The sequence below is a fragment of the Strix aluco genome, chromosome 1 (genome assembly GCF_031877795.1).
Source record: "Strix aluco isolate bStrAlu1 chromosome 1, bStrAlu1.hap1, whole genome shotgun sequence".
Lineage (NCBI taxonomy): Eukaryota > Metazoa > Chordata > Aves > Strigiformes > Strigidae > Strix > Strix aluco.
In genome coordinates this window covers 155,523,551-155,537,532 of record NC_133931.1, presented here as the reverse complement: position 1 = coordinate 155,537,532, position 13,982 = coordinate 155,523,551, and the positions used below count along the sequence as shown (strand labels likewise).

At 37.1% G+C, this 13,982-nt stretch overlaps 1 protein-coding gene across 2 annotated transcripts in view; it reads right to left on the bottom strand.

Moving 5' to 3' along the window:
* ANLN (anillin, actin binding protein) overlaps window positions 1-13,982 on the bottom strand; it is a 30,437-nt gene that overhangs the window by 15,497 nt on the left and 958 nt on the right. For both annotated transcript variants that reach the window (XM_074841517.1, XM_074841523.1), the window contains exons 2-14: window positions 10,037-10,190; window positions 9,383-9,664; window positions 8,609-8,955; window positions 7,713-7,935; window positions 6,545-6,738; window positions 6,310-6,417; window positions 5,691-5,811; window positions 4,689-4,805; window positions 3,915-4,141; window positions 3,196-3,347; window positions 2,742-2,889; window positions 1,958-2,093; window positions 1,450-1,632 (exon numbers count right to left, since the gene is read on the bottom strand). In XM_074841517.1, coding sequence (XP_074697618.1) covers window positions 1,450-1,632; window positions 1,958-2,093; window positions 2,742-2,889; window positions 3,196-3,347; window positions 3,915-4,141; window positions 4,689-4,805; window positions 5,691-5,811; window positions 6,310-6,417; window positions 6,545-6,738; window positions 7,713-7,935; window positions 8,609-8,955; window positions 9,383-9,664; window positions 10,037-10,190 — 2,392 coding nt within the window. The remainder of the gene's footprint in view (window positions 1-1,449; window positions 1,633-1,957; window positions 2,094-2,741; window positions 2,890-3,195; window positions 3,348-3,914; window positions 4,142-4,688; window positions 4,806-5,690; window positions 5,812-6,309; window positions 6,418-6,544; window positions 6,739-7,712; window positions 7,936-8,608; window positions 8,956-9,382; window positions 9,665-10,036; window positions 10,191-13,982) is intronic.

Here is a 13,982-nt window from a genome sequence, read left to right as displayed (position 1 = left end):
GCCCATTCTCATGCCTTTTTCAGTCCTATGAAGGAGCTGGTTATCCAGGCAACTCATTTCCTTAACCTTTCACATAAGGGGAAAAAAAGAAAGCTGACCATAAGTGTACATCCCAAGAGTGTCAGGAGATAACTTGGAGCTTGTGCAGCAAATTGCTGAACAGTAAAGTAAGAACATTGCGTAATATCATATCACATTTAAAAAATCCAGAACAAAATGTTTGAGTGCTCTGTTGATAGGACAAGTCACAGCTTTCAGAACAACCACTGAAGACTCCAATAAGCTTTGGTTTGTACTCTTTATATTTGATGTTCTCTTCAGAGATGAAATAGAGCTTCTGGTGCGCAATGTATAGCAAATACTGCACTTTCAGAATAAAGTTTTGACACCAAATAGATCATAGTTGTTTGGTTTTGAGAATTACTGATAGAAGCTAAACATATTTTTGTAACCATTAGAGAGGCTTTCCTATAATAGAGATAGTCTCGTGCAACAAGAACTGTAACATTTTAGGAGTGGGGTGGGGATGGTAAATTAGGTCAGGTATTTACATTTATATTCTTGGCTGTGGTTTTAGTTGAAGTTATAAAACCACACTTTACATTCCATAGGACAGTTAAACAAGAAAATAAGAAAGGTTACATATGAATTCATTAGTAAAAGTTTTGCAACCAATATTAAACAAGACTTTGTCCAATGACTTTTGTCCTCAAGTTTTAGTGAGGAAAGAAGCAGGAACCTGACCAGCTACAATCATATTCTGCGGCATTATATAAGATAGCACTGGTTATTGTGGGCTTGCAGATTCTTTAAGCAACTACATGGCAGAACCTTGCTATGTTCCAGGATAAGTCTCTAGATCTACAGAGACATATTGCCAGGTATTTTTCTGGAACAAAAAAGAAGAAAAATCCACATTTTAATGCTTTAATGAATTAAATATGACAAGATAATGGAAGACTAGTCTTTGTAAATTAAGTATTTTGGGATGTTAACAGAAGGACAAAAAAAAAAAAAAAGAGGCTTAATGAGGTATTTCACACCACCGCAGAGGTCAGAATTTATGTAATATTTAATACTAGGCTTGCATCCATAAAAAAAATTCCAAGGAAGCAAGAGAAGGCAACGTGAAATACAAAATTCTACTTCCTCCCAACAGGTCTTTAAGATCTTTAATATCTCCCCAATAAGACCTTTAAGGCTGGCTGGGAAAGTCTTGATAAATTTATTGAACCTCACAAGCCAGAAAAGGATGCAAGTAAAACAACCATGGAAAATATTGAAAACTTAGCTAAAGAGCAGATCAGTTAAATGTAATTGCTAAATTTTCATTGCCCCCAGAGTTCTGAGAAACACCCATGCAGAAGACAGAAAAACGAGGAGAAATATATGTAGGGAGGATGGGAGAAAGGCAAGGGAAGGGGTAAAGCTTTCAGCTGCTAGTTTTACCTGGCTTTTGAACTGTACCACATACAAAGTCTGCTTTTAGAGGTAGACGCATTTCTGAAATGGAAACAGATCCCCTGGATGGAGCAAATTCAGTGGGTGTAGAAGCAGCTTTATTTCTTTTACTATGAGGTCCCTCACTCTTCAGTTTATTCAGTTCTTCCAATAAGGCAGTTCTCTTCTCAGCTGCACAGAGAAATTAATTATAGTTGTAACAGAGGAAAAAGTAGTACCGAACATTTTTTTTGTTGTGGCCATAAGTATGTAAAATGCAGCAGAAATGTTAATCATCTTCCAGAATAGCAAGAATATTAGGAACAAGAAAGATACCAAAACCATCCTCTTGCCTATAGAAGAAGCTGAGACAGAATAGATATTATCCTCTCCTGTTTTCCAGGTGAAGTACTATAAGTAAGCAGCTACAAGGTAGCATAATAAATGCATTACCAGAGTTCATCTATTCCTGCCAAGTGTTTATGACAAAGAATTGAACTTGAGTCTAAAAACCTACTTGCAAGGAGAAGAAGTCTCTCTGCTTCTGCTTCTTCTTGTGACCCTTTTCCATGTTCCTCATCAAAACAGCAGTTCAAAGCTTGACTGGCTTGATGAATCACTGTCTGCTGCATGTTGATCTCATTATTCAGTTCCTAGAATAAACCAGTAGCAACAATAATTAGCAAGAATAGAGAGATTTAGTGTTACATTCAAGCAAGGAAATGTCTTGAGATTAGCATTTTTGTGGCTATGCTTCAGAAAAATCACTTTTTTCTGATAGTCAGTTTAGAGAGTTAGCTACAAAAATCTTGCAGTTTACGGTTACTTCTGCAAAAGAATATTGCAGCACAACTTCTTTTGACCTCAGAGATAATTTAAATATGGTGGGGAGTGAATGACTTTAGTGTTTGTATGCTCCATATCCAGTCTAGTCTTCTCTTCACCAGGGGAAGCAGCAGTTAACTAGAAGTTCAGCAATGTACGTGAACAAGGCACCAGTAAAGATCAGAATATTGCCTGCTCAAAGTATGTAGTTATGAATCCTGACTAATTCAAAGGCAGTAACAAGGTATAGATTCCCTGTCCCCTTCTCAAAACAATGGCTTGTTATCTCCAGACTTACTCTGTAGCATGATTCTTCTAAGAGATGCATTAGGTGTTCAAAATATGCAGTATCATTCCCTACTAAACAACCTAATCTTGCAGTTCTTAGCCATATGTTAGTGTCCTGGACATTCACAGGGGAAATTATAGGAGAAAATAGTAAATTAGAAGAAGGATTTTAAGAAGATATTAGATACCTGCATTTTCTTTTTGATATTGACTTGATCAGATGGGCCATTCTTCTTCATTTCCAGTTTGGAAGCCACATCTTCTTTGCGAACGATGATTTGCTTTATTGAAGGACGATCAGTTTCTTTAAATCTTTGAGATCTATATGCATCAACACTTTTAAGAGAGGAAACCCCATTAAACATTTCACAGGTTTGCCAAGCTTTTTTTTATATACATACATACGTATCAGGTATTGATGTTTTCCAACTTGCCTAAATGGCTTTAAAAAAAAGCATTCTATCAGCTCATTCTAAATTTAATCAACATAAGACTAAACAGAGGCAATTTTTGATAAAGGCTGAGATCTTGGAAAAAAGCTTCGTTTGTAGTTTAAGCGGTATGCTTCATGAGAGGAGTTAAAAAAGCCAGTATCTTAACTTGCACACTTAGGGAATCAGGTGTCAGTTTTGTGTTTATTACCTATAGAGAAGGTTGCGATCTTCTGACATAGAGCCAATACTGTCTCCAGATTCTGCCCTGGGGACTTTAGTCCTTTGGAACTTTTCAGACTTGAGACTTACATCACTGATACTGCTACCTTCACCAGTTGACTTACAGGGAGAAACAAATGCCTGGGGAGAAGAAAAGGTTATACTATAGATATCTGTCCACATTAATCATTATCTGTTTTCTCTCATCTTTACTTTTTTGCATATGAACAGTAAATTTGGAGGCTGCTTAGTACTACTTAAAAGACATTTTACAAATATTTCCTAGGACACGGAACAAGCTAATTTGTTTGTTTGTTTATTTTAAAGACAGCAAGAAATCACCAAATTCAAGGAGATTTCACCCTTAGTTTCCAAACTGGTACATTTACATAACTACTTCTCTTCAGATTTTCATCAGTAACCACTTCATTGAATGCATATATATCAGTAGAAGTCCAGCACAATAGATGTACGTACACAAACTTGATTTAGTGGAAGTTAAACCACTTGTTTAGCAGATCATCCTATATGCTATGCTCTTTTCAGAGGAAAATAACTTCACCTCATTATGTTTTCATTAGCCAAATGTCATTTGTAACTTCTCTATTTGCCCAGGTATCACAATACAGCAAAATATCACCGTTCACAAGCAAAGTGTACACCTCTAAGTGATCAACAGGCCCTTCCCCACCTCCTAAGAATTCTCACCTCTGGACCAACAGATTCTACTAGAGGAGTTAACAGAGACATTGATGAAATATTCAGTGACTCTTCCTGCTCATCCTCATCACTTTCACCTTCCAGGCTCATGCTCATTTCTTTCTTCAGTTTTTCTATGTCTGGACCATCCTCTTGAAGAACTTCAAAAATTTCATTTATCACTTTTGAGCTATTCAACTCGTCATCCACACTCATTTCGATTTCATATACTTCATCTGAAGGGGGATGTTTTAAAAATATTAGTAGCATGAAGACTAAACTCTTCATTCTCATTAAATGAACAGAATGATGTTAACAGATAAGCCAGCTATTTTTGCTTTTCAAGTAAGCTTGATTCAATAGCACTTATTATAGTCAGGCATACAGAACTCTAAAGTATACTTCCATTCTTATTTTAATATATTATCACATATACTGCATAATTGATACAGAGAGGGGACAAAAAGATGCAGTTGTTAGACACAGTTCAACATTTTAGTTCAAACAGGTTTGAAACTTAACTGCAAGTCCCATAGTAGAGCAGTCATTTCTGTCCTTTCCCAGTAAACTTTTAATATTCCTTGAAGACTTGAATGTTAAGAAAGAAGGGTTATTATAAAAGGATTTTCACAATTTGTTTTATATAAACCTCATTACAAACACACATGAGTGTCAGGAGATGTATGGTGAATTCATTGTTCAGACTTGAAGGATATTAACACTCAGCCAGACAAGTTGCCACAGATATCTAAGTGCGTTAATATACATCTACTCAATACAAACCTTTTGGTTTCTCAGCAAGTTGTTCAAGTTTTGAGACAGACATTGCTTTTACAGGACTCTTTGGCTCAGTGATCTTCAGAGGACTGGGTTTATCACTCTCTTCACATTTAGGAGCATCTAAGTAGTTTATAAAAAAAAGAAGTCAATGAAGATTGTCTAGCCTTTAAATTTTATTTTTTTTTAAGATACTGAATTTCAGAAGTTTGATAATATAGCTGACAACTTAGAAAAAGCCTGCTAGATTAAGTATTCCAGTTGGCTTGCTGTCAAAAAAAAAGCATTAGAATACATACCCTCCACAACCTGTACAGCTAGACTTGTATCTTATAATCAGAAAACTGATAGCACAAGAGATAATGTTGAAACCATAGGAGAGTGCGCCCATCCAAGAGCAGAAAAGAAAAATTTTAGAAAACAAACAAAAACACCACACAAAAACCATCACACCCAAACCAAGAGCAGGGTATCATCCTGTTTTTCTAGAATCACATTTGATATAGCCTGTTGATATAGCCGTAATGTCTATAAGTGTCAACTAAATTCACTCTTTCCACAGAGAACTGGAGGCTCTTCCACTCAGTAAGCTTCAGAAAGGATGTCACGAGCATCTCAGAATTCTTTTCACATTCCCTGCTATAAGAATTAATATTACAAGGGGATACTGACAAGGAAAGAGTTCCCTTCCATTAGATTATTGTGGAAGTTTGGATACCCAGGCACAGTGTAGATTAAATCTATAACTGATGATTCTCATTCACTCTCACTACATTTAATGTACACGAAAGTAGGAAACAAATAAACACAAAAGGCAGTCTTGCCTTGCCAATCTTTCAAGTGGCATAGGAGTGCAGAGTATTATTATCATGAGGAGATTTAGACAAATCAGTAACCAAATAAGAGGCCCAGTTCTATACATCAGTGCTATTAGTCTATCTGCTCATGAACTTCAAGGACAGTGTTTCAGTCCAGTATTAGCCACAGGCAAACACTGACAGTTCTTACCCGAAGACTCCACGCTGGGAGACTTTGCTGGCCTGTCACCTGCTGTTGTGTCTTCTGCTGATCCAAAAGTGGTGGCATCTGAACTAGGAGGATGTTTTGGACTAGCCTGAGATTGGCTTTCCTGGCAAAAATAAAAACATGGAATAAAAACATTCAGGGGGTAATGTTCAAAGTGACTAAAAAACTACCAGAAAAAACCCACATTTTAACACCTGCCAGGAAAAAGAGATTGCCTATCCAATATCAAGAAAGATCCTATCTATTTATGTAAGAAACTCAGCTGAAGTACTAAATACTAAATTGAGTGTGTGAGGAGCTTTCTTTTGTTTTTAAAGATATAAAATACAAAAAAACCCACAGAACATCATCCAAAAAAAAAAAATCTATTGGCTTAAAGCAGTATCACTTGTCTCCTTAATTGAGTCTGCAGGAGGAAAAAAACCTAATAATTTGTTAATAATCATACAAACCACTGGACAAGTGGTTTCACACAGCCTGGGCATTCACAAAGCATAGGTTTTTATCTTTTATTTATACTTTCATATCTATCCCTGGATTTAGAACATGTTAAAGTAATTCACAGACTATCATCTTTTGATACATGAAGGCAACACATTACCATTTTAGCTTCTGGAAGTTTTCTCTTTGAACTTTCACTTTTCTCCGCACTCCACAGATTGCCTCTATCGAACCGGCCACGAAGGCATGCAAGTTCTCGTTCACGTTCCTAAGCAAATAGAGGAGGACAGAGGAAAAGCTGACGGCTTTAAGATGTCAAAACATCTCAACTTCTTCAGGTAAGTGCCAAACCTTCCTCAAGCTTATAAGCAAGCTATGGATTTAGCAAGTCATACCTGCTTAAGCTGAAGTGCTAAACTGGCAGTAGAGGAATTTTCATTTTGCTTGAGAAGCCTTTCCTGGATTGTCCTTGTATTTGGGGTAACGATGGGTGTTCTGCACCCTGGAGTATTCGTAGCAGGACTCCGTGCACTACGCTCTTGACAGCGCTCCCCAAAGCGTTCCAGGAAGGGCTTAATTCCTGATCCCCCTACAAGAACAATTGTTTTGCCTTGAAAGAAACTCTTAAAAACACAGAAAGAAATCACTGCAATTTTGCATTCTGCTGAAGGTTTTCAGTGAAGCAATTCAGATGTCTCCTTTACAGCTCTTACTCTGTTATACTTTATACAGACTAAACCTGAAGTGCAAATCACCACAGTAACAGACCACTGAAGTTAATAAAGCAGCAAATCAGAGCAAATAGATGTGCTTCTCTTACTGAAGTCCACATGTGATCCACCAGTTATTTAAACTGGTTTGCTTTTTCAACATTTCCTCTACAACCAGCTTCACGTGCATCCTTTGTGCAAATGAGCATTCTAGTACATAAGGTGGATACTCTGTTTGGCATCCACACCACTTTATTGAGCTTCTCTTATTGTCGGCATATTTAGACACACATGCTTGCTTTGCTGGCCATCACTTCAAAGAGCTCAAGCTGTTAGTTCAAGTTTCTGACCCAACAAGCAGTTGATTTTAAAACTGGGGATGAGCACGTGTTTCAACATCAACGCTACCACTGAAAAGACAGACACCATGCAAAGTTAGAGCATCTATGTGGCATTGATTTCTTCGAACATATGCAGACTCTTTACCTTATATCAGTTGGATACACATAGTATGTAACAATTTGAAAGAAGGTTTGAATAGTCTCAAATAACTGATGGTAGCAGGATACATTTTTACACAGAGAAAAGTTAGACTGATTTTGCTCTCAAGAGTTACTAAAACCACGTCCAGGAAAATGCCCTTGCAAAATATGGAAGCTGTACAATTTATAATTATCAGAGAACTCTTCAGAATTTTACTCAAGTTACAGCAGAAAATAGGCATTATCTGCTATCTTACCATAAATTCTTAACTAATACATAGTTGTATTAGTTATATAGTTAAGTCCTGTAATACACAGGACACATAAACCTACTTTGAATGAATGTTCATTGGGGCTGAAAAACAGCTTACCTGGTGTTGTGGGTTTACCCTTAGGTTCAAGTTGCACATGTGTTCCTTTGACTGGCTCTTCTTTGGACTGAACTGGTTGAGGCAAAGTTGATTTTGCTGTTTCTGTAAGCTTTTCAGTTTTCTGAGGGCTGCAGGGATTCTCTGTTAGTAGTTGTCGTACTTGAGATTCTTTAGAACAGGGAACAGTGACTCTTGAGGATTGTGTTAAAAAACTGTCTGGATCCTTAACAAGGGAAAAAGGAATAGCGTTAAGAAGAAACTGTACATTCTTATTCTCTCAAGAGGAAAAAGAATGAAAGCATTCTGCATAGCATACTATAACACACCTATTCCAACAACAATAGAAAAAGCTGCAAACGAGTGTTATAAGCTTCTTGTAGACTTTTTATTACCCAGTATTTCAAATTGTTTCAGTGTTTGATTCCAGGTGCTTTTGCCAGCTACTTTACGTATTTTCCCACACTCCCCTAAACAAGACTGCATGTGGCAGATATTGTCATTTCAGAAATGGCATAAATTGAACACTAGGTAGCTGGTACTACTAATTTCAGCATTCTGATTGAATTTTTACACAGCAATAATGTTTACAATCCAAGTTAATCAACTATATGAAGTTACAGAGTGAAACCTAGTATCTCTGTAAGAAGCCCCCTTCTGATGGTCAAAAGAGCATCAATCAATTACTTTGACATCAGCTTTTACAAGTAAAAGGTATTCTAAGCCGTTTCATGTCTGCTATTAAAGAGTGCACATGGGATTGCAATAACCCAAAAGTTATAAATAAACTAAGATTGCTCACACCAAATCTTTAAATTCAAATTAAACAGTTATGAGTTAGCATTTGTCCCCCCAGTACTCAAATCAATTTTTAATCAGCAACTAAATCAGACACTCACCGCTATCTTTGAGTTTGCTGGTTTATTAATAGAAGCCTCAACAAGCCTTTGAGAACAGGATGCAGCTTCCTGCTTTACACTGCTACTATTGATTCTAGCAGATGCTCCACTTGTAGTGGACAATTTGGATAAACAAGTAGTGCCAGGCTGTTCTTGTGCATTGTTTTGCTTTGCAGATGGATGACTTAGGTCATCTTCCCAGGAACCAATTGTAGCAGCAAGGTTAGCTAAACGGCCTCTTCTCCCAATAGGGGTGTCACTTGCCAGGGCACTAGATGTCTGCTTAGGTGGAGAAACAGACAGATCTTTTGACTGGAGGGGAGACAGAGGAACACATTCAGAGGGATCTGGAAAAAAGAAAAACACATTTATTTTGCTCATAAAATATATTGACATATATTTGCATCTTTTGCATTTGCTATATATTGAATTTATCAACAATCAGATGTTCTTACCATCAACAGAATCAAGCTACTAGCTCTGAAGGCATTGAGACTAATCAAGTTAAAGCTCATTGCAAAGCCAACACATTTTTAACCAAGCAGTTTACTAGTTTTATGTCACCACTGTGATGGACAGGGCATCACACTGGGAGGGGACGAAATGTATAAAATATAAGCTGTAGTCAACTGTTTCATTATTTTAGGCCTTCCCCAGTGCTAAGAGTTCTTTATGAAAACATTAGCATGCACACACACAAATATCTTCTGCTAGAAAACAATCATCAGTGCAAACACTGAACACCACCAGTACTGCTTAGCAAGTGAAACATACCCTCACTATCCCAGCAGCGTCGCTGTTCTGCCAACTTCTGCATACGTGTTTTGACTGAAAGGGCTGCAGGAGTTTCTGACTCGGTGTTTGTTTTTCCTTTCTCAAGAGGCTGAACCAACGAAGCCCTGTTAGAAGCAGTTATGTGCAACTCTGAAGTCATCTCAGGAGAACGATGGGTTGTGGAACTTGGAACTGGCTGTACGTTCTCTGAACTGGAAGCTTGGGTCTCCATATTGTTAGGGCAGAGTCTCTTTGATGGTGATGGCTTTGTACCAGGTTTCACTGTACCGGTCAGAGTATTCAAGAAAATTAGTATTCAAATAATCCAAAATATTTTCAGGTATACCAATATAAAGGTATGATTTATTAATACCCTGATACACCTCCCAAAAAACTGCCCTTCCCAAATTCTACCAAGCACAAGGCATTATCTTTGGCATTATACAATTATTTTTAATTATCTTATTAATTACTTAGAACATCTGCTCTTGGGTCAAGATAAACACTAGCCATATTCAGCCCTAGTGGTCAGGTAACTGCATCCATCACTGTTCAGTTTAAGATAAACACCAAGGGTTTTCACTTGCCCTTAGAAAAAAAGGAGATGGAACTGGTATCAAAAGACAACCTTTATTAAAACTTGTTGCAACATACCTTCTTCACCAGGAAGGGGTGCCTGGTTACCAGTTTCTAACAAAGGCTCTCTGACCCTCTTGGTCTGCATTGTGGGTCTCACTCCCATCTTGGGCCGCTCAGCCATCTTCTTCTGCAGGTTCTCTCGCCTGGCTCGGGTTCTTTCAAGGAGTTTCTGAGTAGTCAATAAATCATGTGTTAATATACATTGTAATAAGTGTGTTAACTAGCAATAGCTCGAATTAAAAATGTTTGAATTTTATATAGCATATACTAAGATCCACAATACAAGAAATTTATAGTGAAGACTATATTAAGACAAACGTAGCTCTCACTTATTGCTAGCTCATCTGCTGCAATGCAACACGATAGAAATATTCAAACTCTGGTTTTCTGACTGGCTATCCCCTCCTGAAAGGAGAATGAAAACATGTTTTCTACACTGCCAACTACATGGTTTTTCTGTCAACCTCCTTTTTCTCACTGTGATAACTCCTGATCTCCATACTTTTGATTTCATCATTGCAATACCCACAGCTTCTCCCAGTTTCAGCAAGTACCTGTTAAATAAAAGTTAGCTCACACTGTAGCACATTCCAAGCTACCTTCTTGCTATCTGGCCAGTTACTACATGTTTGTAGGCTATCTGAAGTTCTTTGGCCTACCAGACAGACAACAGGCTGCAGCATTTTCTTCACCAAGGCAAGAGTCTGGGTCTTTTCACCTAGCCACAAATGTCCATGAAAATTGTAGCAGCAGTTAGGTTAGAGACAGCTATTCTTTTAAGAAGAGGTCAAGCTAGCCAGCAGGTTCCAAAGTTCCAGACATTAAATCAACCGGTGTCTCTCATTAGCTTGGCTTTCGAGGGAAGACACAAGCAATGGCAAAATTTAAAAAAAAAGAAAGTGGAGACACTTCTGTAGAACATGAAGTAGTCAGAAATGTTTGAAAGTAATTACTTTTTTTTAAATTAATCACCACATGAGAGTCCTGAACTGTCAAGTCTTGCTAGTAGGTTTTTTTGACACATTGCTAAAGCATATGGTCAAGTCACCTGATTGGCTCTAACCTAACAAAATAACATTGAAGTGGTTGCCAAGTGGTCATAAAAAAAAAAAATCATCAAATCTGTGGCTGTTAATATGAAAAAAACCTGTTGCTATTACACCTTCTAAATCAAAAGGTGAATTTCTCTTCCTCAAGCTTAAATTTTAAGAATAGACTGATGTTATAACTAGTTGTCTTAATAAACAGACTATTTATCACAATATGTCTGTATACAGAAGAACATATAAAGAGGTACCAATTAAGCTACCTAACAATATTCTCTTTCATTCCCTATCCATTGGAAATCTGACTACTATGATCATATTCCATACAAAATAGCTGTTTTAGTAAATGTTCCACACAAGTACAAAGTGATTGCTTATAACATCCAAGTTTGAAATAGGTTGTGGGGTGGTGTTTCTTTTTTTTTAAAATACTGCATTCATGAATCATTATCACTCCATTTGATCACATCTAAAGGATACTTAATTTCTCCTTTGATCTAGGCTTTAAGGCACTTTGAGACAAGAAATTGTGTGATTGAACTAATGGCCTTTAAAGGGAAGCACATAAACTGCACTTGTTTGGTGGCACATAAATTATTGCGAGAACTGTGCCAGTCATTATGTGTGCTGTTGCACAGCAATTAAATACACATTTCACATCTTTAACTGTCTAAGGCTGTCATCTGAAACAATGTTCCATTGTAGGGCAACACAGGACAAACAGAATGTCAATCTCAACAGTTTTTTGTGAAAGCGAAAATCAGCTTCTCTGACTTAAATAGAAGAGGAGGATTTAGGAAAAAAAAAAAAAAGGACACATGAAATGACAGGAGCGTTCTCAACGCAAGTTCCATGCTAGTTGCGTCCACAAGTCAAGTTTCCTTATTTCAACCTCCAAAAGACAGAGCTACAAAGTACAGGTAATACCCACATGAATAAAATCTTAAAGGCTACATAAATTAACTGTTTTTCTCCTTTGAAGTTGAGTATGCCTTCCACAACAGTATTCCTACAGTTCTATTCAAATGCAGTACATTCCTTTCTGTTTTGTTAGTTCAGTGAAATGGAGTTTCAGCTGTCACAGATAGGATGTCACTTCCCAAGAATGCACGCCTCTGTTGCTGAACTCCAGCTCCTATTGGCTTTTTGTATCTCAAGTTTTCCATGCAACTGCCGTAATTCAAACTGTGCTATTACACACGATGACTAAGCAAGCCAGTCACTAGAACTTGAGACTTAATTTTCATGTTCATCAACAGGGTATTTGTTACAAATACATTCTCCAAGTGTTCTGATGGCAGCCCAAGTTTCAGAGTAGGACATACCTATTGCATTTCATCTAGAAATCTGAGAATTTCTAAGTCACAGTTAGAGGAACATGCTTTGTGTTGCGAAAGCACCTTCTAAAAATCAGGAAAGGCCTTCCCACTTTAAATGTTGATGGACAATCTTGGCTTTAAAAAATAAGGTTTTAAAAGTACATATTTAGCAGCATTAGAGAAGATACTCAAGCCCATATGAGATTACAAGAATTTGTTCCCACTACGCTGCTTTACTAGCAGAATGCAGCAAAGGGAGCAAATTTATCCATAACATTGAAGGAACAGTTAAATTCAAACTTCACATATGCAGGTTTTCCCCTGAGCAACTGCATCACTTATTTCTCTTTGGTCATTCTCCATGGTAGGAAACCATACTTTGCTCTATGAATCTTGATAAGTACTTCAAAGTATGAAATAACCTGGACTGTTACTAACATTCTGCAGTACCGAATATAAAGTGTTGTGTGCAAAGGTGATTTATACAATTGGCTATAAACTGAAAGTCACAAATAGTATGTTCATTGTGATCCTAAAAATGTATCCACTGCACTATGTCCTCAGTGCGTTCTGTATTAACGATGTGGTTGAGATTCTGAAGATTATTATTTTTTGCTTGTAAGATTAATCAAAAGAAACATTATTTCAGATCTGTCTGATTTGAAAGCATGCCAGTGAATCTTACAGCAAGATTTATTTGAGCTTAAATTCAGTGAGACCAGGACAAAATTTCTTATTGTAAAGTGATCAGCAAAAGTTGAATTAGCAGCATCCTTTGGCCAATTAAGGCTTGAATAACACTGCTTTACATAATCAACACTTACAAAGCCTCACCAGTTCCCTGCACATAACAGAGAACAGTAATTTGTAGACGAAGATTATCAGAAAGTAGTTAAGCTCAGGAAAGGTTATATTAAAAGGAAAAAACAAGATCATAAATACTTCATAGCAGGTGATAAAAAACTTCCTTTTCAGAAAGCTTTTTTGAGGAAAGTTATTAAACTTCAATACTAATACACTAATATTAGTCAGATTTTTACACAACAGTAGAATGCCCTCCACAGCATAAACCAGGCAACATTTTAGGCACTCTGCAATACTAGCTAACATTTGAATGAATGTTACTCTGAGGAGCAGCCTCACTCACAGTTGGTCACAGCTTTTCAAAGTCAGTTACTTACAAGAAGGGCGTGTTGAGGTTGGAAGATCTCCCAGCATGCAAAACCATTTTAAACTTGATTCAGTAGTTCGGGCTTGAAGTTTATTTAAGACTAGTCAGATCATGTCACTCACTACCAATTAAGGAAGGAGGTTTTAGATGTTTATACTTATCAAGCCTTTGCATGGGGGTATGGTAAATCTGCCTTGGCATAACACATCTAGTAAATATGTTCAGATCAATACCTTATGCTCAGTTTTTAAAATCAGATCTGTGCAGTCAACTTTTTTGGGCACTCAATTCATTTAAAGCATGTCAGCTTGATATACAGATTGTTTTATTTCACCAACGTATTCAATCTGGATTTTTCTTAAAGTAGTTTAGGGTTTTTAGGCAGGCTGTGGATCAAAGGCCATTTTTCCTACGACATTTCTCAA